Source organism: Gigantopelta aegis, chromosome 10 (assembly GCF_016097555.1).
Source record: "Gigantopelta aegis isolate Gae_Host chromosome 10, Gae_host_genome, whole genome shotgun sequence".
NCBI classification, from domain to species: Eukaryota; Metazoa; Mollusca; class Gastropoda; order Neomphalida; family Peltospiridae; genus Gigantopelta; species Gigantopelta aegis.
The window spans coordinates 72,822,796-72,848,584 of NC_054708.1; the positions used below are offsets into that span (position 1 = coordinate 72,822,796).

General features: G+C 35.3%; 1 protein-coding gene across 4 annotated transcripts in view; it reads right to left on the minus strand.

Annotated features, from left to right (window-relative positions):
* Positions 1-3,359: 3,359 nt before the first annotated feature.
* LOC121384546 (hexokinase-1-like) overlaps positions 3,360-25,789 on the minus strand; it is a 48,657-nt gene continuing 26,227 nt past the window's right edge. For 3 of the 4 annotated variants that reach the window (XM_041514982.1, XM_041514979.1, XM_041514980.1), the window contains exons 2-11: positions 17,043-17,205; positions 15,033-15,172; positions 13,601-13,816; positions 11,884-11,983; positions 10,599-10,678; positions 10,082-10,194; positions 9,381-9,536; positions 8,827-8,966; positions 7,765-7,901; positions 3,360-6,507 (exon numbers count right to left, since the gene is read on the minus strand). In XM_041514982.1, coding sequence (XP_041370916.1) covers positions 6,361-6,507; positions 7,765-7,901; positions 8,827-8,966; positions 9,381-9,536; positions 10,082-10,194; positions 10,599-10,678; positions 11,884-11,983; positions 13,601-13,816; positions 15,033-15,172; positions 17,043-17,205 — 1,392 coding nt within the window. In that variant the 3' untranslated portion in view covers positions 3,360-6,360. Of the gene's footprint in view, positions 6,508-7,764; positions 7,902-8,826; positions 8,967-9,380; positions 9,537-10,081; positions 10,195-10,598; positions 10,679-11,883; positions 11,984-13,600; positions 13,817-15,032; positions 15,173-17,042; positions 17,206-21,831; positions 22,406-25,789 lie in introns of those variants that run through there. The other variant, XM_041514981.1, reaches the window with a different exon arrangement.

Genomic DNA, 25,789 nt, shown 5'->3' on the forward strand with positions numbered 1-25,789 from the left:
TGGTGGATTGATTAATAAGTTAAGAATGGATGCACTTATATGTGTATGTGGTACATGCAGACGAGATAACAGGTGACATGAATGGAACAACACGTGATAAGTTATTACAAAACCTCAGCCGTATCAGGTGTTCAAAATATTGATACACACAGTACACTGCCCTCTGTCGGATGCTCTGTCGAGTCAAACATTCTGCTAACTGAAACAAAAAACCAAACTTCGAGTGACTCAACGTTATTTCCGAATTTAATTTGTTATAGTCTTTCAACAGGAAAATAAATGACCAACCATCAAGTGACCCCCAGTACCAAGAGTTGACCAGTGTCACCAGTAGATGAAGTGGGTTTGTCGGGCGGGCAGCTGAACCTCTCAGTGATGGCTATAGTATTAAAGGAAGTCGATCCATTTCAACACAATGTCATTATAACATGGCTGTTTAAAGGCACTCAGTCACCGATGGCCGACCTAATTAATAACCCAACAAAGTATTATTTGAAAATGTATACATTTGATTTGTCCCTAAAAGTACTTTATTTAACCATCTACATATCCACCATATCCAACTTTGTACAAATAATTCAATTATGTCGACGGTTCATAATTCAAAGAAAAATAACTGTTATTTGAATATCAGAGGTATGATCAAATTATTTGACTTGACTCGACTTGACAGAACAATAAATTCTATGACATGTTCCATATGGGTAATTGCCAAGGCATCCGGGTAATGCTTAGTCCTAAAAACATTTTGCTACCAAAGTATAATAGTTTCACAATATGGTGTAGATAAATGTAACAACATTTAGTGTCCAACAAACATGCAGTTTTTGTTACACTTGATCTAGAATATAAAAGAGGAAACCTATTGCCGTCACATTCTTTGCTGTCCTGGACGGAGGAGCCGGCCGAGGCCGGCTCTTGTGTCCAGGACAGGCGTGCGCTACAACAGTTTGTTCTGAATGTGCACGTAAAACCCTATGACCTGACCTACCGTCACATGGGCTACTCCTACTAAATAATAGCAAGGAATCACTTCCTTTACGGGTGCAGTCAGTGTTCTTCCCTGCACCCACCTGGCATCCTCGTCCTCTGCCACTAATAAAGCTGGTCTGACCCACGGCACTAACAACCACCAGTAATAGGGAAGTATAGTAGTTGGTTACAAGTGCCTCTTAACAATCCCAGACAGAAGTAACCACTAAACACTCACTGAAATGGTCAGACTTAGGTACCAGCTAAATTTGAAGTGAAATGGCATGAAAGTGACAAGCACCTGTCACGGTTAGTAAATAGTTTGTTTTGTTTAACGATACCATTAGAGCACATTGATTTATTAATCATAGTCTGTTGGATGTCCAACATTTGGTAATTCTGACATTTAGTCATAGGAAACCTGCTACATTTTCTATATGCACCACCTGACAGACAGGATAGCACGTACCACTGCTTTTGATATACCAGTCATGCTGTCACGGTTGGAGATACAAGGACCAAGATGTGGAGGTGGGTAGCTAAAGAAGTTGAAAGATAATAGGAAATAGATAGAATTCAAAGGAAAGAAAGAAAGGGGGGCACTAGCAAAAACGAAACAAAAAAAGGCAAAGTATCTTTTATATGTAATTTCCCATGGACAGAACAGCACATACCATAACTTTCAATATACAGGTCATGAGCCAAGGATGAGACAAGGAAAGCCTACATTAGATGGTTCAATCCACTGCACTTCAGACAACCACTTAACCTGCTACCGAAGTCTCAAAGAAAAAAATATATATATACTACTCAAAAGAATTTAAGGGTCAAAAATTTACAACCAAATAAGTTTCAGAGTGTATTAGATTGATGATGTAAACTACACCAATTTTTTTTTTTATTGTTCCATATTTACAAAAAACCACAAATAAACGTCACTGTATACAAGAAAGTCACATGACATGTTGTCAAAGTTGAAGGTTGTCAAACATGGATTTTACACATTAGAACATTCGTTTAATAGTGTGTGAATCCACCCCTGGCGCGAATACACTCGACACATCGTTGCCTCATGCTGTTGATCAGACGTCTGAAGAACTCTTGGGGAATGGCCTGCCACTCTGCCATAAGAAGTTGACCCAGATCATGAAGGTTGGCCGGAGGGGCATGGTTATCCCGAACTCTCCTGCCTAATTCGTCCCAGGCGTCTCTATTGGGGCCAAGTCAGGCGAATATGCTGGCCAATCCATCCTGGCGATACCTTGTTGTCCGTTACCACCCTGGCGCGGTGGGGTCTGGCATTGTCATCCTGCAGAACTGCCCCGCCGCCAATCTGCTGAAGGCCTGGGAAAACTAACGGCCGGATAATCTCATTCAGATAGCGGATTCCATTCAGATTGCCATCCACCACATAGAGGGGGGTCCTGTGGTGGATAGAGATGCCGCCCCACACCATGACGCTGCCACCACCGAAACGGTGACGTTGTCTAACGTTAACGTCAGCGAAGCGCTCCCCAGGACGTCTGTAGACACGAACCCGACCACACGTTGCCACCGCAGATAAAGCGTGCACCAGTGACGTCTGGCCGTTTTGTGACGTGGTAGGAGTGGTGGTCGAACAGCCTGGCGACGGCAGCGTAGATTATTGGCTCTCAGACGATTGCGTATGGTTTGATCAGACTCGAGTTCCAGTCGCAGTCCGCAGATTGTCACGTAATCGGCGTGCAGTGGTTGTGCGTTGACGTAGAGCCATATTGGTGATGTAGCGGTCCTCTCTATTTGTAGTGCTTCGGTGTCTTCCCGAACGTGGACGATTTCGAACAGAATTCGTATCTTGGTACCGTTGCCACAGTCGGCCAACGACACTCTTACTGACACCAAGTCTCAGAGCAACATTTCTTTGCGTATTGCCATCCTGAAGCCAAGCAATAGCCCTTCCTCGATCTGTCGAATTTGGAGTGTGCACCGTACACGAACGCAAGCTCCAATTATACGGAAATTCAGCATTGGGAACATGGAATACACGTGCAAAGCGTGCAAATGAAGCGCTTTGTGAAAAAGCAAGTTATGGGCACTTAGCAGACCTTTGCTTTCGCCCTAATTTACGTGCAAATGTAAGCATGTTTTCGCCATTAGAACTAGTCGACAGTGTCAATGACAGTGGATTTTAATTCATTTATGGGTTGCTTAGACCCACTTTCGTCAAAATGAAACAATACCATGCGTGACATTATGGTCTAGTTAATATAATTGACATTCAGAAAATAATGTCGAAAATATCGTCTGACCCTTAAATTCTTTTGAGTAGTATATATTGTCACCCTAGCGTACATGAACTTAACTTCACAAATGACTATGTAGTAACTATGAAGAAAAAAACACAAAAATGACATAAAATCAACTTTAATATGGCTTCTATATCAATAACAATTAATATTACATACTCGCAAAACATATTCCCACAAGCCCTACCCAAATGCAACCCCAATGAATCCCATGTACAGCATTAAATAATTATATATTACAGACACAAGTGCTTTTGAAGCAGGAAGATACAACTATACACGAACTACATAAACATTTTTAAAATTAGCATCAATAAAACAAGGATAAAAGTTTGGTTGCAGCAAGAAACATCACAAATAGCACATTATGTAATTATATTAAATTAAAAATTGCATCATGATTTGGAGGATCTTTTTAACTAATATTTAACAAGTTGTCATTAATTAACTCGCCATACTGAATATTTAGTTCTATAACGACTGCACTAGTTTTAAATAAGCACTTTTTTTTTTTTTACACTTTCATATTTACAGATTTCATATATAGTTTACCAAACAGAAATTACAACTACAATAACCCCACCCATCCCCATGTAGTTTTGAAAGAATCTTTAAAAATCTTCCCAAGGAGAAGTCTGCATAGTCCAGGAAATGTACAAATAAAGATTTCCATTTCTATAAAACTTACCGGCCTCGGTGGTGTCGTGGTTAAGCCATCGGACATAGGCTGTAATATGGGATTGAATGTCAGTAGTGTTGAACTGACTGCCAGTACATAGTTGTAATATGGGATTGAATGTCAGCGATGTCAAACTGACTGTCAATAACACTGTCAACCTCTGACACTATAGATTTATAGTTTTGGTTGCTGTCACTATTTGCTGTTAAAATTAGTGTGATCCCTTATTTCTTTCAATCAGTATATTTATCACTTGACATACTGGTAGATCATCCATATTAATGATTTTACTGTCACATACCATTCACCGATATTCTCTGGCCATGTTGCTAATCTGCATCACATAAAAATTTCTTATTCTTCATTTTTACACTGAGATCACTAATCCATCGTTTTGGCTTACAAAGTATTAAAAACCCAGCACCCGACTTGTGTGTTATAGGAAGACAGCTCGTTGATCATGACAACACATAAGCTTATTAAAACTGTCGGTGTGTTTGTATTTTGCATTAGTAAATGACATTATTAAATGGTGAGACAAGATTGTCACTTTAATATAGCCTACAATAGACAGTCTTTAACATGAGGATATTTACATCAAGAACACTGCTGACCTCCAATTGAAAAAAAGAAAGAAGAAGAAAAATATTCATATTCAGCTATTCCAATACTCAGCCTTTGGATACCAAAAACTGTCTTGAAGATATGCTTTTCAATCTTTGAAAAAAAAAGAGAACACCAACCAAAAATATCTCCATCAGGCCCTGTTAATAAAACTTTAAAACCTACACTCAAGGCTTTAATAAAGTCTTGGTCACACAAACAGCATTCAGTCAAAGTCTGCAGGCTTTGCTAAAGTCCTGAGTGTAGACTTTTACAGTTTTATAAGCATTCATGACCAGATTTGTTTCTTACTCCTGACCTGCTCGAGGAGTCGGGTCATCAACGTTTCAGATACAGCACCACTAGCCAGGTACTGCAGGAATTCAACTTGTAACCTCTTACTTTCTTAACAAATCATACTACCAAAACAATTCGCTTTTCACAATTTACATTAACTATTTCTTTGTTTTGTAATCACATTTTATGCCCTGCATATGAAAATACAGATTTCTTCTTGTCAATAATATTATAATTTTATTATAAGATATCTATTTTTTTTATTGATACTGGGGTGCACAATCCATTTTTGCATGCGGAAAAGACATGATATCCATATATACACTGTATATATACATATATAAATGAAAGCAGTTTCATTTTATCAGCTATGAAAGAATATTTTGAAATTATGTCCATTCTTTGTAAAAATGAAAGTAGTTCGCCATTTCACCTTTTTTCTTATTCTAATGTAGTCTTTTGGGAGTAAACACAGGAGTGATGAAAGCTACCTAATTTTCATTGATAAATAAAGTTGCTTTGCTTTCCAATTTTTTAAACTGTTTTTTAAACATTAAAATTTGTTTATTTAAAAACTATGACTTTCAACATAACCAGTTCTGGTTGTGAGCTGTCCATTTCACTTCAAACATATAATATATTATGGAGTTCATAATGCTTAATACTGTGGGCACCTATTATGAAAGATATATATACACTGCCTGTAAGTTAAGCTCAAATCCTCATTTAACCGATCTAAACAGAAGCTGTCATGTAAAAAATAATAATTAAATAAAACAAAACCCCCCAAAAACAAAAGCAAACCAAAACGTACCATAAAATGTATGATTATATTCCTGCATGGGTTTTACATTGACATATGATTTGAAAACAAAAGCTGTGCTCTTGGTGTAAAATCTGACTAACAACTTTCAATGACATACGACGTATATGATTAACTGGTGATTTTTCTTTACTCATGGTGAGTTCGTTTATGAAGTCCAGATGACCTAACATTTATAGCTTGTGAGAAAGTGACCTAAAAGCCAGCACTGTTGGAAAGGCAACACCTATAATCTCACCTCTCTCAACTTCCCTAAGGCAAAGACTCCCGAAAGGTACTACACATTAAAAACACTTAGCAATACAGAAAAACTTGACGCAGACTAATTTAATAGAGCTGTTCTCTCTCTTTCTCTCTTAAGATTTTGTGCTGGTAACTTTAGCTGGCAGAGTACTTAAATCTTAAGTCGTATTCATGTGGTCAACAGCAAGAATCAACAGCAAGAATTGCTGGGACTCCCTTAATGTCCTGACAGTTTTTGTTTGAACACGAACGACCACCGTGATGTGCCATCTACTAATGGACCTTCCAACAGGGGTCAGAGAAAACACATCTGACCAGCATGGTGGCTACAGAACACAGACAGATGGATCTGTAACCGTGCCACACCGAATGTTCTTTGTCTCTAAGCAACAGGAGTAAATGTAGCTCTGACCAGTGCTGGGCATATAAATAAAGACGGGTGGACTACGGAGATTTAATTATGAACTAAGTTTCATGTCGGCTAGCTGACTCTCTGCTGCTCGTTGTTGCTGTTTCTCCTCCTTCTCCCGCTTCAGCCGGTTCGCCACCGCGGCCACGAGGGCAGCACCTTTACCACTCCCATCGTGAGACAGCATACACTTGAACTGAAACAAACAAGAGTACACTTGAACTGAAAATAACAACAAGAGTACTAGTGAGGTACACAAGTTTGATGGAGAAGCACACATATTACTGAATGTGTTATATCAATTGATAATGAACAAGCTTGAGTACTCTGCCGTTTGAGAGCTAAACGGACGGTTGGACAGTTATGACGAGAAACACGTCGGATTTAGAAACGACTCAACAAAGTAGGCAAAAGCCGATACGGTTTATCTTGTATGAGCATATGACTTTGGGAACATGAGGTCACCAGAAAACAATTTTAGATTTTGTTGCATTACATTCTCTTAAATAAACAACCAACACTATTAACGTCATAGTGTGGTTAATGTATTATAAAGTGATAAAAGTAAATGAGCTACTCTTCCAGCCACCTTTAGTTTGTCATTTCATGTCCATTTTTTATTAGTTTATTATCAAAGAAATGCTTTAACACAAGCTGATCTGTATTTATAGAAGTATGAATTACAAACTATTCAACATCCCATACAAGGCTGTTACAATCGGACATTATTGACCCAGCTCATTTTCTTTCTCTCATATAACTGCCATTATGTGATATTAATGTTAGCTCACTCTATTGACTGACAACAGCTGGTACACTATATGCTGTGGAAGCAAGTTACTCCCCCACTTTCTTCTATACAATGTGGAACTGTATACCTCATCTATTTTTGGTCATAATACTGAAAAGCACCTGTAGTTAAAATGTGTGGAAGAGACGTGCCTGAACCTTAATTGGATAGAGGCACGTTAATAGTTTAAGCTACATTAAATCTGTATATTTCCATCATAACAATACAGGTACTTCGTTACTCTCATAGATGTGCAGTACGTAGACCAAATTTCAGCAGATAATTAAAAAAAAAAAGTGTACATTGTGTCCCTTTAAAAATATTGATTATCATTGTTTCAAATATATTATATTCTAATCCGTACAGCCTGCGGTATATTTATTCACTGCATGACCCAGTTTACAATGTAACGACATTAACAAGTTATACTACTAATAATAACAGTTTTCTTATTTTACATTTACAAGGCAATAACCAACAGTTCATCTTAACTTTTTGTCATTATTCTAGATTTGTAATAACCAACAGTTCATCTTAACTTTTTGTCATTATTCTAGATTTAAAAGGAAATAACCAACCATTTATCTGAACTAATGTTCATTGTTTTAGATTTGTAAGGCAAACTCTTGAAACTATGTGTGAGTATTGTGCAAGATGACTCACTCGAATACCCTTGTCGACAAGCTGTCCGATTTTCTCCATCATGAGATCGTGGAAATGAGGATGGAATCTATACAGGGACCCATCAACAGCTACCGTCACATCGGGTCTTTGCATCTTGTTCAACAAGCAAGCAATACCTGGAAATAAAACAAAAAACATTACTGCTGACACATTATGTGCACATATTTCAAATGGAAATATTTCTATAACAATAACTGAGCATACTTTAAATTTACGCTTCCACCACCAAATTACAAATTATGTTTCTAGTGTCCAAATTCTTTAAATTGGAGAATTTGTACTTCAGGTTAACGGAAAATTATGTAATTACGGCATATGAATAAAAGTAAAGACGAAAGAAAATTAGTCTTATATATTTCAAACTTACTGTACTTATCAGGAGTTTTACACCTTGGATTTATTAACCTAACCCTAAACCTAAATTTATGATGTTTTGTGAATTTTGATCCTGAACTTTGTGTGTTTTATTTAACGACGCCACTGGAGCACATTGATTTTTTTATCTTATCATTGGCTATTGGACGTCAAACATATGGTCATTTTGACACTGTTTTATAGAGAAAACCTGCAGCAAGGGATCTTTTATTTGCGTTTCCCACAGGCAGGATAACACAAACCATGGCCTTTGTTGAACCAGTTATGGATCACTGGTCGTTGCAAGTGGTTTACACCTACCCACTGAGCCTTGCAGAGCACTCACTCAGGGTTTGAAGTCGGTATCTGGATTAAAACTCCCATGTCTCGACTGGGATCCGAACCCAGTACCTACCAGCCTGTAGACCGATGGCCTAACCACGATGCCACCGAGGCTGGTCAAACTTAACAATGCAGACATTAATATCATACAAATTTAATGCAGTTAGAAAGTCCAGATTAAATCTGAGAAGATGACAAGACGACTATGGGCCAAATTTACAAAGCCTATTCTTCTTAAAAGTAGGTGTTTAAGTATTGTAAGTCAAGACCAGGCTTTGTAATTTCTGCTGTATACATGTTTTGCTATCCGAGGGCCCAAGATGGGTGTAAAGGAGGAAAAGTTACCAGCGGAAGCCAGGTACGCTGCTCGCGAGGACACAGCTGCACACACATACTGCGCTATCCGGCAGTCCTCCTCGTTGAAGTGGTCAATGTTCAACTCATCAAAGACCTGCTTTGTGTTCTTGAAACCATCGTCGACATCGCTGAAATCAACGTATCAAGATGCAGTAATATTCAACTTTAGGGAAGAATGGGCAGATCATTACATTAACAACACTGAGTACAATGAAGGTAAAATGTCTGAAATTTAAGTTAGATTGTAATGTTTCATCAGTAATACATCATAATGTTAATAAATATGCATTGAACGACCATTATCATATGAAGAAAAAGTGGCCCACGAGTACAGTAACTATCAGTGTCTGGTTTTCTCATGACAATTTCATACCCTAACTTCACAGTGAAAAACAGAGCACATTTAAAGTTAGTAAACCATAACGATGGATTTCTCCTGTATACACAAATTTATGAAGAGACCATACATTTTGCAAACTACTTTCAACAAATCAATACCGATATACAAAACTATGAAAACATTAACACGTGTATGTAATTACCTCTCAATTTCAGACACGTATTTGGTATAGAATCGACCCCTCGTGGCCATTTCCTCTGAACCTTGACCTTGAAAGAGCAAACCATTCTTACGTAGCTTCTCAAGAATAAGTCGTGCAATTTCCCCCATGTACATCCCGGAGATCATCTTTTCGTATCTGTCAAAAACATTAAACACAGGTTAGTTCGGCATTCTTCAGAAGTAGGAAAGACATAATCAATAATATGTGCCACATTAAAATTCCACATGACGTCATCTGTACTCTTTTTCACAGATGTACATGTAGTCACCTACTGTCAAGTAACTTGGAAAACACAGTAGCAGTGCGACCAAATATCTTCACAACCAGCTATATATATAGCATTATTTCTTACCTTGACATATATGTAATAGCTTATGATTCCAAAATGTACTTACATATTGTTAAACACTGAAGATCCTGAAATTAATGTGTCCCTAAATTAATACAAATGATTGTGGACTGACTAATGAAATTAATGCGAGTGGCCTCCCTTGGAAATATTACTTTGCAAACAAGACACATCTGTGTACCTTTTGGTTAAATCCAAGTCTTCAATGAGACTGATCAACTATGGTATCTCATACAATAAAATAATAACAATAATAAATAATTACTGATGTAATAAAAATGATGTGTTCTTTGTATACTATGGAAGACAATGGCAACATTCAAATTCTTACATTTGTTTTCCAGGATTGAGAGAGTGACTGTCAACTTTATGGTCGTATTCTGTTTGCACAAAGTCGAGTGCTCCATCATTTCCAAATGCTCCCCACTCTGTATTGATTATTACCTAGAATATAGGAAATTAATCTGGCCAATTAGCTTTGTAAAAACATTTTTTTATATATATAATCTGTGTGATCAAAAACAGGGGTTAAACTAAATAAAACAAATGTTAGCAAATTGCTTAACTTTGCTTAATACTTTCAAGTTTGATTAAAACATAGCTAAAGATGAATAATTAAAAATAAATAAATAACATTCATCTGCTTGAAATAAATTGATCAAATTAGGTTTCCATTTGTATTTGAAAAATAAATATTAAAAACAAAAATAAAATATTTGTTTTTTTTTCAGGAAACAATATTTGTGTGTTTTTATCTGTCTAACCATTTTAATAGCAAGACATAAAAACTATAAAAATAAATTATCGTTGGTTAGTTCAGTATTTGAACAATAAAACATTTAACTTACCTCCCTTGGTTCATCATCATCTCCATCCCAAAGTCCTACATTTTCAATTTTTTCTATATAACATGCATTAGTACCAGTACCTGAAATTAGAAATTACAGGCCATTCAGAAACTGCTACACAAGTACCATTCTGTAATACATACATGTATTTACACTGTGTTACACACTTATAAGTACAAATCCTGTCCTCAGAACTGCCATTTGTAAAGTTTCTGAAATGGTCACCCAGTAGCATACAAAATCCTCAATAGATATAGCTTGAGTATCCTCTAGCCCTGTTATGTTTATATGTGAGAATAGGGATCAAGTGTGTTTAGTGTTACAAATGAACAGTTTTAAAATTTCAGACGACTAAAGATTTGTTCAGTATTGTGTCTGAAATAAAACATATTTTCTCAAACATGATGCCTCAGACCTTTAGAGTTATTATTTAGGAGTTCACCGATATCAATAAACTTTTTCGTTTATGATTACTGTAAGTGCTGCAAGAAGAAACCCAACAACATGTCAGTTTAATGTTATGAGTCAACTTGAAAAGGATCAAACTAAAGGTCTGTAGTGTCAGATTAAGACACAGTACTTGGGTATACCCATTTAGCTGTCGAAAACTGGCAATCTGTAACACAGAGCACTCTCTAGTCCTGACACAACAAATATATACAAAACAGCACTCGAGCTAAAATAGATAGTGTTAGTACTAGTATATCACAAGTATTCATTTGATATCACTGGCCAGAAGTCATGTCTACACTATGTAACAAGAGTCCATCATCAGATTTTCAAATAATATTAAGTATAAAGGGCATGTAACAAGTCATTATGCAATATGAAAACAGCTGCAATATATATTGGGGGTGGGGGACAGCTGCAATATGTAGCTGAAGCTGAGGTGTGATCATATTCAGTGAACTTGAGCATTTTTTCATCTCAACATGATTGGTACATCAAAGGCTCTATGGGAAAATATAAGAGATCCATTACTGCTTTTCGGCAGCCTATATGGTGATAATGTTGATTTTTTCTTTCTCCCCTCCACCAAGTGTCAGAATATACATGTTAGACGCCTCATGTTATTAAAATGTTCTGAGGCACTGGTAATAAAATAGAATTTTCCTTTCCAATTTTCTACTTTCGCTGTTGTTCAAATATTGCTGATAATAAATATTTTTCCATTCTCACAAAACCGAAGGAAATATCATTACACAGAATTACACCAACATGTTTTAACACAGTTTTACTGAATTTAAATTCTTCTCCTGCCTATCCAAGACAAATAAAATGTTACCTAAAATAAGCCCAATAGAACATTGCCGATCACTGTGTGCACATGACATCAGTGCACCCACAGTGTCGTTTATCACAGCCAGACACTCCACTTTTATATCCTGGGGAAGAAAAACACAATTTATCAATGTATGTTTGTATATGATGTGAATTTTCATAAGCACAAAGACACATGATAAACCACAAGGACACTGATATGTCACAAGTAATTAAGTATTAATTAACTTGAACAATAATGGAATAGTTTATAATTTCCCGTCTGTTCATGTACAGTGTGCGATTTTGAGGAAAGTCCAGGAGCTCGCAAAAATCATATAGGACTCTCTAGCTTACTTAGCATACGAGCCTGCATGGCTCGTAAAATTGTACAAATTACAATGATTCTTCGAAATGACAGTCAACATATATCTCAAAATCTTAGGAAAGTACAGTCTTGAATAACGATCTTTTCCATGGTTTCATACAAAACATTTAGTGTATCTTCTGTTCTACTGGAGGCGTACGGCAGGGCTCGCCTTGTTGGTGGTGGGCTCTAAAAATTTGCAAACAGGGAGTCATTATGACACTTAAATTTTTTAAACCAAAATCACACACTGATGTACATTCTAAATACTTGTGGTTTTTTAATTCTATTTACAGCTAGTAAAATGGAGTCCGAGTTTAAGCATCACACAAACTATTTTTAGCAATTTTACTAATTTGGTCAAATCTGTAGACAAATTAAAGTTTCAACTAGCCAAATAAAATGAAGCAAAATTTATGTGTTTTTTGGTGTTTTGTTTTAAAGGAATTTCTTGGATTTTCTAATTAGTTTTTTGACAATAAAAACCCATATCCACCAAATTCAACTTTTATTTGAATTTGACGAATTGGCAAACACCAGTTTAAAGTCTGCTTTGTGAACACAAAAATCGGCAGGTCATGAATGTTAACATATTAGTAACTTTGTTGAAGCTCTTGCTGCAAATGCAATGGCTGCAACCAACTCAGTGCACCAGGCCTAAGTTAAGCCTGCGTGTTTGTGCTAAACATTTGCAAAGTATTTTGACTGGTTCTGAAGTCTAGCAAATGTTGGCGACAAATGGTTGGCTGAACTTACTCCACACGAGCAGTTTACCACTGGGCCATATTCTGCCCTATGAGCGGAATAAAGTTTAAAAGCTTGGGTTTTTTTTTTTACGACACCACTAGAGCACATTGATTTATTAACCATTGGATGTCAAACATTTTGTAATCTTTGAGAAAACCTACTACATTTTTCCATTAACAGCAGAACGTTTATAATCACTTTCCCACAAAGGACAGCACACAGTCATCTTTAATATACCAGTCGTGAAACACTGGCTGGGATGGTGGAAAAAAACACAATTAGAGAATGCATCCACCGAGGTGGTATTAGGTCTAAGGCTTGTAGGAATTGGGTTAATATCCCAGCACATACATACTTACTAAAACCGAAACCCCCCAAAAATATGAACTTGAATTGTTTCTATTTAAGAACATTGATGTTATATGTCTGTGGAATATGTTAAGTAATGATTTGCTCTTCAACTGAAGAAACTGAAATTTGTAATCGAGTAATCAAGTTAATAAGGCCATTACATTTACTCACACTTTTTCTGTTAACTGAGTAATCAACTTAATAAGGCCATTACATTTACTCACACTTTTTCTGTTAACTGAGTAATTGAGTTAATAAGGCCATTACATTTACTTACACCTCTTCTCTTAATTGCTTCATGAAGAAGCTGAACAATATCGTTTCCTTCCACACCTTCACACTTGAATCCTTTTGTCCACGTGGTTAAAATAGCACGAGCTAGTCCTTTTTGTTGACATGGAAATGAAAATGTAAATCCTAGAGGTAAATTAGACTCCATCAAAGTATGTTCCTTCATAAAGCGATGTATACACTCTGCTATATGGTCGAATAACTGAAAAATAAGTTTAATTCTTTCATAAGCAAAATAAAATGAACTACCTCTATATTATATATAGGTATTAAAATTGAACAATAATTTAATTTTTACAACTGATGCATATTCACATTTTAACAATTACTTCTCTTTCCTATGTCACACTTCTATTCTATATTAAAGGCTTATGTAATACTTTCCTGTTTAATAATTAAAACCAATCAAAGGTATGAATTCCAAACTGTGATACTGTGATTAATGATGTCATATATCTATTTTACAATTATACATACACAGTCTTTGCCAGGAGAGGCGAGTGATCACTCCCGCTCCCCTCCACACTAGCGTTGAAAGATTTAGGAGAGCAGCAAATTGATCACCTCTAACTAAAATATTTAAGTTTATTTGACACATGTGATTGCTCGCCTAACACAATTTCAAGAGAGTCAACTTCAGCTCGCCTTGATTTTGCTCCTAGCGAAGACTGCATACAGGTATTAATTTAAGTCAATCACTCTGGTTAGCGTAGATACATTACCATTTAGTACAAAGGGTCCATATTGTAGATTTTAGTGCTTTTTCTTTCTGAACATGTATTTTATACTTTCCTTCAATCATATGCATTTTAAAAACATTGAACAAATCTAATGCACAACTACATGTAGGAACATGGGCCCATATTTTCATAGCTATCTTAGCTCTAAGACCATCTTAGGCTATGGCGTCACAATAGTGTGTATTGTGGTGACGTCATAGCCAACGATATCATAGTGCTAAGTTAACTTTGATAATCTCTAGCCTGGTGTTTTTCACCTCTTCTTTGGCACAGCAAGCATACACCTATTATGTAGCAAAATCTCACCAACAAGGAAATGTTTCATTTGACGACGCAATCAACATATTTTATTTATGGTTATATGGCGTCAGATATATTATGGTTAAAGACCACACAGATATTTAGAGGAAACCTGCTGTTGCCACTTCATGGGCTACTCTTTTTTATTAGCAGCAAGGGATCTTTTATATGCACCATCCCACAAACAGGGTGGTACATACCACAGCCTTTGATATGCCAGTCATTGTGCACTGGCTGGAACGAGGAAATATTCCAATGGGCCCACTGATGGGGATCTATCCCAGACCTACCACACATCGAGGGAGCGCTATACCACTGAGCTACGTCCCCCCCCCCCCCCCCCCAAATGTGATGAATAAAATGGTGAAGATGAAATACCTGTACACCTGTTCCTAACATGATATGCTGTGGTATAAGATAAATCTTGCTCTGCATCTTCACTTCTTGACCTTGCAGTGATATTAGCAACACACGGAAGTTAGTGCCACCCAGGTCCAGTGCTAGGAAATCGCCAATCTCTGAAAATGATACAAGATGTTCAATACACTGTACAGTGATCTCTCGCCCAATCATTATTACACTGATGGAAATTAAAACAATTAAAAAAAACCAGAAGTGAAATTAAATGGACCAGAACAAATACTGTGCAGTGTTTAAGCCACAGTCAAGCGGAACTGATGAAATGTGTAGATATTCACAGGTATCCAATACATCTGCCATCAACCTGAATAAATTGATCAATTCAGTCTGACGACAAATATCATAATCTATTGTCAGGCTGCAAATTCAGCATGGTTCCATGCTTCTGCGAATCTCAGATTTTGGGTCGAAAGAAGCATAAGATTATAATTAGGAGACAGAATCCAAAAATATCCATATGTTTATGATTTTGGATTACACAGATGCCAGTTTGGACAGTCCAGTGCACTATATAGAACAATATTCCAGGAATGTTCGACAGCTGGTGCTAAATATATAAAGGAATTAATTAATAATGTAAAAAAAAATTCCCTTACAGAAAGTCTGATCATTACTTCATGATATAAACTGATTGAAAACATATACACTCATGTCACCTTAGTCTACGCGGTACAAAAGTCTGCGCACGTTAATGTTTCATTACGTCTTGAAACAAGTGTCGGGGTATGTTTGTAAACAAACAAACAACGTTAATTTAATTCACAAAACCATGGTTAAAACAACACATCTTGATTGTGAATATATGTATAAAACTGGTCGATAACACTTTTACTGAAAAAAACTTTGAATTAATGCACTAAAAGTATACTTTTGCCAGCCTCGAACAACGTGTTTTTCTATCACCTGTCAACACGTGTCTATCAACGTTGTAATGATCAACCTTGCATATCAACTTACATAAATTTACATAGAAGCTTCAATACATACCTTATTGTAATTTATGAATCCATAAATGAAATGAATGTCTTATTTTATCTGTTGACGTAAACATCCAAGAATACTTTGAATTTCCCTCCGAGTGACACAATGCAAAATGGCTGCACAAAGACTTTGAAGATTGTACTTGCAGCATGGCCTATTTTAGCTATAGTCTGTTTCAAAATTATCATTGATTGTCCTATATGTCCAATGAACACTATTTGTGCTCATTTACACAGTTAATAACAGACAATTTTTGTTGAATAATGATCAAATATGTTTACATTGGCTTTTTTTATATTGTCATTTTGTGTTGTCCAAACTAAGGAGCATGGGACACCATTTATATTTATCTCATTTGCACAATCTAAATGTTTCTGAAACAGACTATAACAGGAAGTGTTTGTTATTTAGAACTTATAAAAGTCGGATCCATTGTTTGTTGCTGTTTTATGTAAACATTAGCGACAGAAGTGGTTGTTTTACTGTTTGCTGCGCAGACTTATGTGCCATCATGCAGGCCAGTAAATGCAGGGGGGTCCCACTAAAAATGTGCTATTACTTCAGTTTAAAAAACATTAAAATTAAATTAACTTTAGTTGTAACACGTTTATTGTTCCATTGTACTGTGGCGGTGAAACAAATATTTTTAAAGAAATATTTTAACTTTAAAATATAACACAAATGCTTAGATGCGCAGACTTAGGTGCCACCAGTGTATCATTATAAAGTATTATTGACCAAATTTACGTCAGTTTGTTTTTGTCTTATACAACAACTACATTATACATTTGCATTTACAATGCTTATAAACACTTGCATTTGACCAAAACAGGCTTTAAAAATTCGGATTTAACAGTCTGAGATGATTATTACCCTACCCCCTAATTCCACAAAGAATGTACTAGACTTTTTGTTGAGAAGCTCCAGAGTTATCTCCCACTATATTTGTATTTATTCATAAAGTGCGAAACCAATCCAGGAATTTACCTGTGCCATCAGGTACTGATCTGACGTATGTTGTGAACATTTTGACCGCAGCATCAGCGTTGGTGTCTTTGCCGAGACCTCGGTTGAAGTCTTCCAGCATGCGATCCATGACTTTCCGGTAGTCTTCATCTTTGAGGAGTAACGGCCGAACAATGTTCTCGACCTGTAACAAACAAGGTAGGGTTTAGGTTACTGAACACAACTAATAACAAGTCATACTACATGTATGTTCTCAACCTGAAACAATGTAGACTTTGGTTAATGAACACATCTGATAACAAGTTGTACAATGTTCTCAACCTGAAACATACAAAGTAGACTTTAGGTTACTGAACACAACTGATAACAAGTTGTACAATGTTCTCAACCTGAAACATACAAAGTAGACTTTAGGTTACTGAACACAACTGATAACAACTTGTACAATGTTCTCAACCTGAAACAAACGTAGACTTTAGGTTACTGAACACAACTGATAACAAATTGTACAATGTTCTCAACCTGAAACAAACGTAGACTTTAGGTTACTGAACACAACTGATAACAAGTTGTACAATGTTCTCAACCTGAAACAAACGCAGACTTTAGGTTACTGAACACAACTGATAACAAGTTGTACAATGTTCTCAACCTGAAACAAACAATGCATACTTCAGGACCTTTAGGTTACTGAACACAACTGATATCAAGTTGTACAATGTTCTCAACCTGAAACAAACAATGCATACTTCAGGACATTTAGGTTACTGAATGCCATTAATAATAACAACAAGTCATACAATGTCATCACCCTGTAACAGACAATGCAGACTTTAGGTTACTGAACACAACTAATCTAACAAGTCATACAATGTTCTCAACCTGAAACAATGTAGACTTTAGGTTACTGAACACATCTGATAACAAGTTGTACAATGTTCTCAACACGAAACAAACAATGTAGACTTAGTTTACTGAATACCATTAATAGCAAGTTCTACAGTGTTCTCAACCTGTAACAAAGAATTCAGATTTTAGAATATTGAACATAACTAATTTAAAGGAACATTCCTGAGTTTTCTGCAATTTTTAAGATGTTATCAACTAACAGAGACTTTTTAATGATTGTAATTAATTATCAAATATATTTTTCTGCATAAAATATTAGTGGCTGTATATTAAACGTGTTTCTCATGTTCTAATATTTGTACTAGGTTAAATTTCATTTTATTTCCTAAAATATGTTTTTTTTTAGTATGTACAAAATTATTTGAAGACAAAATCCAGTTTGGGCTTCTTACAAATATTACGATGACCAGAAACACATTGACTATACAGACACTGATATTCTAAAGAAGAAAATATATTTAATATGTAACTTTAATCGTAGAAATATTTTATTGGTCGGAAACATCTTACAATGTAGCAAACTCAGGAATGTCCCTTTAACAAGTTGTACAATGTTCTCAACCTATAACAGATAATGTAGACTTTAGGTTACTCAACACAATTGATAACAAGTCATACAATGTTATCAACATGCAACAGACAATGTAGACTTTAGATATACTCAACATGTCTAATAACAAGTCATTAATTGTTCTCAAACTGTAACAATGTAGACTTTAACTTACTAACACAACCAATATACTAGTAGTAGTAGAGATAAAAAAAAAAGAAAAAAAAAGAAAAGAAAAGTAAAACGTATGCTCTACAACAATCTTTTGATCATGTTACAATCATTAACTTTTTGACATAATATAATAAGGTGTGTGTGCTAAATTTATATATATAAAATAACAGTATGCAAAAGACCATCTTACAGTGTTCATCTTTTTTAAAGCAAAACTGTTTGCTGCAGTTACATACAGGTTATGTATGTATATATGTATGTGGGACTAAACTTAAAATCTATTTCAACAACACACTTAGCTATGATTAGCGGACACAATTTTCACCTTAGTTTTATGAATGAAACCACTCCTGGGTTAACATTTTCAGAGACATGTCACATTAGACAAACACACACTTCCTGTAGACCTGCATGCCTCAATGTCTGGGTAACTAGGTGCCGGGCACCAAGGTCACCTACTTTCTAAAAAAAAACCATGCTTTAAACAAATATTCTTTGTGACTGTTTTCTTCACAGTGGGCTGCAACCAGACTGGAATATCTCATACATTACAGGTTTATGTTGATGTTTAACTTTTAAAACATCCTCTTTGTTATAAACTTAAATACATGCCCAGCCTTTGTAATTGAAGTGGGGATGGGTAGGAGGTGGGACAGGTGAGTTGGGAAGAGTAGAAGAAAAATATTTGTTTTCGCATGTACACGTACATGTCATTTTGACAAAGCTAACAACAGTCTGTCTTAGAGCTACGGTAATTATTTCATGTAGAATAATAAAAAGAAAAGATTTCAGTGAATGTAATCAAGTTTTCTGTTGTATTTTATTTGGTTTAAACAATATTTATTAACCATTAAATATGCGGTTTTGGGATCGGCCAGCAGGCATGAGCCTATATTAATGCCCCTCCCTACATTTTTCAAATACAAAGACATACAGCCAAGATGACAAATTTAATAAATTAATATTTGTAAACGAAGACAAATGAAGTGAACAAAGGAAAAAGGGGGGAAGAGAGAGAGAGAGAGAGAGAGAGAGAGAGAGAGAGAGAGAGAGAGAGAGAGAGAGAGAGAGAGAGAGAGAGAGAAACAAAGAAAAAGAAAGAGAGAGAATGGGCGTAAGTGAATGGTTAAGTCATCTCAAAACTTGTACTATTTATAATGAAGTCCTGAACAGATTTGAATATGCAGGTATTTTCTTGGTAACTAAGGTTCAGATGACCATATAATAAAATGTTACAATCAAGATAAAATTAATTAGACAAGTGGGTATTACTAACCACATGGTTGATAGGACAATAGTGAAAAAGTGTTCAGTGTCTTCAATAGGATGCCCACAAGCACAAGACGGGTTGTGATTTACATGTCATGCAAAATTATGACTATTTAGATTGCTGATACCCAGACAAGAGTTGACTACCTATGTAACATCTGTTGCCTTCTGTCACCTTGATGAAAATAAAATGGTACAGTGGAGTCTGCTTTTTTAATTTGAACTTTTAGACTGTAAAATGATGAACAATTCCTAATGTTGGATCATGTATTATTCCATAGCTTAATACCGAAGGAAAGAAAGAATTTGAAAAGAGTTTTGTTCGGCAAAAATATGTATATAGCCCTATATGTATGATATGGATTTATCTCAGCAGTAAAACGGGGTAATTGTAATGTCAGAAAAGAAGGTAACAAGTTATTTGAAAGTTTGTACATCATGCATACATTATGTAGTTTATGACGATTTCTCCTTTCTGATGAAGCCAGTTTCAGTGTATAATAACTGATGAGATGTTCTCCATATTTTATTTAATAAAGTAAACATATCAATCTTATCCCATTTCTATTATATCTACTCTCTACCTTTTACTACTATATATTAATAAATATTAATTATTTTAAATACTTTATGCCACTGGACGTTATGTTATTATGTTTTATATATGATTATGAATATTGATTATTGTCTGATGTCCGTCTTGTTTAGGAGAGCTCTTATAGAGGCTCTGCCTGTTGTGCAATCCTTTTGACTTTTTTTTATAATCTATAAAATATCTCAAAACAAAACAAAACAAATCAATCAACTAATCAACCAACCACCCTGGTGTTATCCCATTAAACTACATTGAGTTTTTATTATTTACATGAACTCGATTAGTGTTTCTGCAGGTAGATTAGTCACTGAATCAGAATGCACCATAAATTCTGTTGCAATTCATTAATTGTTTAATAATACATAATACATACAAGTACAATGTATGATGTTGTCTTCAAGCCACATAGCTTACAGTATTGATCAAACTATAATTAACTAGACTTTTATTTTGTAGATGTCCCATTTGGATGGGAGGTTAACGACACTGCACATTAGTGCAGTTGATTCAAATCCCATCAATATATATTTTATACTTTCAATATATCAAATTCAAATTTAAGTAAGGAGTAAGGAATCTATTTTGGTGTGTCCATTTTTCAGATGGGTAGCATATACTATAGGTTTTTTTTAAAATAATATAATATGTATATCAATTACTGTATAATATGGTTGGGACAGGTAGTATAGGGAACCAATACTGTGATCATTCTTTGTCTGGTGATTGCTCTAACCATTGAAGCACATTCCACGTCCACAGATCAAAGTCATACCCACGTCATCTCAGTCACAGGCTTATTTGGTTATAAATCAACAGATGTCGTACACTGACCCAAACCAGGATATGAAGAATATTTATGCGTCTTTGTCCTGGAGGCAATCCCAGTGTGTGACACATCAATGTATTTACAAGACACATAATATCTTCATTTATTGCTCTTATCTATTGAACAGTGGATTGTTGGCACTATGGTACCTCTATAATATCCCCCAATTTTTTTTAGTGAATGGCTGATGTATGCTTGATGTAATATTAATGTATGTATGCATGTATATAAAATCAAAATATTTTAGCGTTAGATCAGCAGTGACCGATATTGGTGTATGAAAAGTGTACTAACAAGTCTGTATATTAATTTGTTCATTCATTCATTCATCAAACATTCAGCGATGGATGTATCTCAAAGGTAAAACATTCGACTAAAGCAGAAATATATACATGTATATAATATTTGTAAAAAATTGTACCTATATTTTTAAAAAGGTAAAATTAAATATTAAGATGATAAGATGATAAGATGAACTTGTACTTGCCTTTTTCAGAGCAGTTTTGTCTGAAACTTTGTATTTCCACTTTTTAGCACGCAATTTAAAAGATTGTGTACTTTCACAAGATCCCATTGAAGTTAATAAGGACAATAAAACAAATGTTTTAATACACAGGTATTCACAGGTATGTCCAGGTTGGAATATAAGTGATTCAGCACCAAGAGAATTAACGGTGGTCTAGCAACCGTCTTGAGACAAGCTAATTAGTTAGCAGTTCCACCACAACATCTAAAATCCAGTGAACTTTTAAACAGATGTTCAAGATGCCACACGTTCTCACATCAGAACACCCCCTTTTTTTAGGAGTGTGTATAATTCTATTCAGACAGAAATGTTCAACAAGGAAAATATGAATAATAAAAACAAACTGTCGTTGTTCATTGACAAGCTGTTACTGCTGTGATAGAAGCCACGTTTTCAGCCGGCACTCATTCCCCGAGAATCAATAATCCTTTACTGAACACCTTCTACAACATTCACCTGATTCGCAGCAACCTGAGAGCGATTCTTTATGTTTAAATCCTCAATGACATGCAGTCAGTGAGGCTGATCAACTTGAACTCAACTAATTTTGATGCACTCTCTGATCTGTTAGAATATGTGAACATTTATATAGTATATATATACATGCACACACAACTCAGTATATTTTATTGGCTAATTCAAATCCTGTTTGTTTATAATGACACACTCAACATCACTGTCAGGATATGACATACAAACATGTACAATGTCTTCATTATCAGCTTCATCCTTAAAATGTTTACTGTAAGTGTAACACATGGGTTGGTCAGTCAATTTATCTTACTCATAAATTTTATTTAAAAAATCTCATAAACATGCTGTGAAATAATTTTTGGTTATGATTCAGAAAGAAAAAGTAACATTTTTAAATCATTCAAACAAATCTACCTTGAATTATTTCTTAATTTTGCTGTTCAGTAAATGAAGTATTAAATATACATTTTTAATGTATAATTTCAGAATATGAATTAACTTTAGTTACTTTTTTAGCTGGGCATATATTTATATAATTTTTAAAAATATATATATATATTTTTTTTCTTCATAACTATGTCAATGTTGTTGTTTTGTTTGTTTGTTTTGTGTAGTTTTTTGTGGGTTTTTTTTTTTTGGGGGGGGGGGGGTGGGGGGTCAAGAATGGTAAAGGGATAATTAACAGAAAACAATACATAAAAAAATATATAATAATGTTGAAAATCTGATATTTTAGAAGATAAAGATATTTTAAAAACTATATGATTGTATTCATTCATGAGAATCTTAGTGGACAGTAAATTACAATTGTTTATGTATGTGTCCCTAAGGTCAGACTGTCCTGTAAGAACCAGTCTGGGGTGTGTGTGCTACTTGGCATTCACATTGGCTGATGCAATTTCTGGATCAATACTTTGTCAATATTTCCTGGCTCACTGCCAGCAACATAACATCACATACAGGAAAGACTTGGCCATGTGCCAAAGTTACCTTGCATTGCAGTCTGTCTGAAAAAGGTGGGGACAAATACTCCTACCTCATTGGCTGGCTTCTAGAGGCCACTAGGTTCATTATAAATGAGACATGGTGCAGAGAATGTATGCTGAACCAGTGGTTTTATTTTTCAGGTTACTGAACTTCTACATGCAAGAGTGATTTTCAAAAAACATTTGTGCATTTATGAAATATATACATGTATTTAAAAGCTTTTTTCTCTCTCATTTGCATAAGTTTCTTCCTTAATTTACAAAGAACTGGTTACATGATTTACAGCTCAAGTCACCTCTTGCCCTCCCCTTATTGGTATGTTGTAGTGGAGGACTAGAGTGTAACACTTTGGTAATAGTCAGGACCAAAATCGTAGCCAGGTACTGTGTCTAAATACACTTTTTTTTCTTCTAAATCTAATGCCACAGAGATTTAATTTGATTATTCTCCCCAACAACATATCAATAAGGGGAGGGCTGGATGTGACTCGAGCTACATGATCCACTATTTTAGAAGTGAAGGAAGGAATTGTTTTATTTAATGATGCACTCAACACATTTTATTTACGGTTATATGGCATAGGACATAATTATGGTTAAGGACCACAGATATTGAGGGAGGAAACCCGCTGTCGCCACTTCAAGGGCTACTCTTTTTGATTAGCAGCAAGGGATCTTTTATATGCACCATCCCATAGACAGGATAGCACATACCACGGCCTATGATGTACCAGTCATGGTGCACTGGCTGGAGCGAGAAATAGCCTAATGGGCCCACTGATGGGGATCAATCATTTTAGAAGTGAGTCAACAGGCATTTATGTTCTCACAAGGCCTATTAAACATTTGTATATGTTTTTAGATTTAGATTTAGATTTTTTTCAATGACACAAGTGTATTACAAAAACACAAACACATCCAACTGAATAGAAAATCTTAGCATGCATGATCAGCCAAATGATTGATCACCAACAAAGAGAAAATTCAATAAAAGTATACTGGGTACATGTACATTGAATTCTAGTATTTCTACACTATACAGCACTCTAAGGAAATCACACGTCTTCACAGCAACCAGTTTGCTTTTAGACAGAACAGTTTTCAACATGTAACAATCTGCTCAGTCAAAAGAGTGCTCTCCTGAAATTCTTGGGTCCAAGGATCAAACCCCCTAAGTGGATCCCTTCTGTTTTTTCCCTGTTCCAACCATGCAGTGCCCCATGACTGGTATATTATTAAAGGCCATGCTATGGGCACTGTTCTGTCTGTGGCAAAGTGCATATAAAAGATACCTTGCTGCTAATGGAAAAATGTAGCGGGGTTAAACTTTCCTCTGAAGACCACATGTCAGAATGAAAATGCCTCACCTCCAATAGCTGAAGATTAATTAATCAATGTGTTCTAGTGGTGTCAAACAAAAAGGAAACACAACAAATCAAAGAAACTCAGTACATTGAAAATCCTGCATTAAAATAGTTTTTTGGACTAAAAGGAAAGGAAAAAAAAAAGATCAAGAGTTAATTATCTTGGAAACAGTGATGTAGTTCATATAATTTTCTCTTTAAAAGTGGCATAATCTGTATGATTTGTGTACAGTGTAGAAAAAATTAATTCATATGTAAGGCATCCTTGCTTATGGATAAAGTTTCGTAAGACTCTTTTAAGCACTTGCGTGAAAACAAGAGTAAGAATAACACTTTTAACTTGTTATTGGGAATACAATATACACAATAAAATAGATTTAACCATATGCAACAGAAAAATCAACATCCACTGAGAGGATTCAAACCACAGACTCTCAATACGGGAGTCCAGCGCTCTACCAACTGAGCTAATAGGGAAATTGCCACTAGCTACTGCCAGTAGGAGCACATTATACCAACACTACTACATACTCCCCCCTCAAGTGAAACTACGTCCTGGAACTGTGTGTCATGGGCAGTTGAATTGGAAGTGTTATGGGTCCTGGCTGGTTTATAATTGTATTCTTGTGTAAAAAATCAACATCCACTCATCTGGGAGATTTTTAGCAAGCTGACTAGCTTGTAGATCTATTTAATCAAATTTGCTAAATTAATATAAAATGTGCTGCCTGAAGTGAAACTACTTTATCCCATTTTATTTTTTTATTTTGTTACTGTAACTGATATTATGATTATTATTTATTCTATTTTATTTTGTTGATGGTGGGTTATATATGTTGTCCACTTTCTCCAAATGTGGTGAGCTTTTGTCAAGTGGGTTATTATCCATCCATTTTAGTGGATCATATGGCTGTTTATTTTTGGGAAAGATTACAATTAATGCCTCATAAAATATGGTAGATCTTAAATGTTAGCGAAATCCAGTTAAGTGACATATTAGAGACATAAAACTTTAACAAACTTTATCAGATATTAAAAAAAACACACCTTAAGATGTAGGAAAAAAGAAAATTTTGATATACATGTATGCTGACA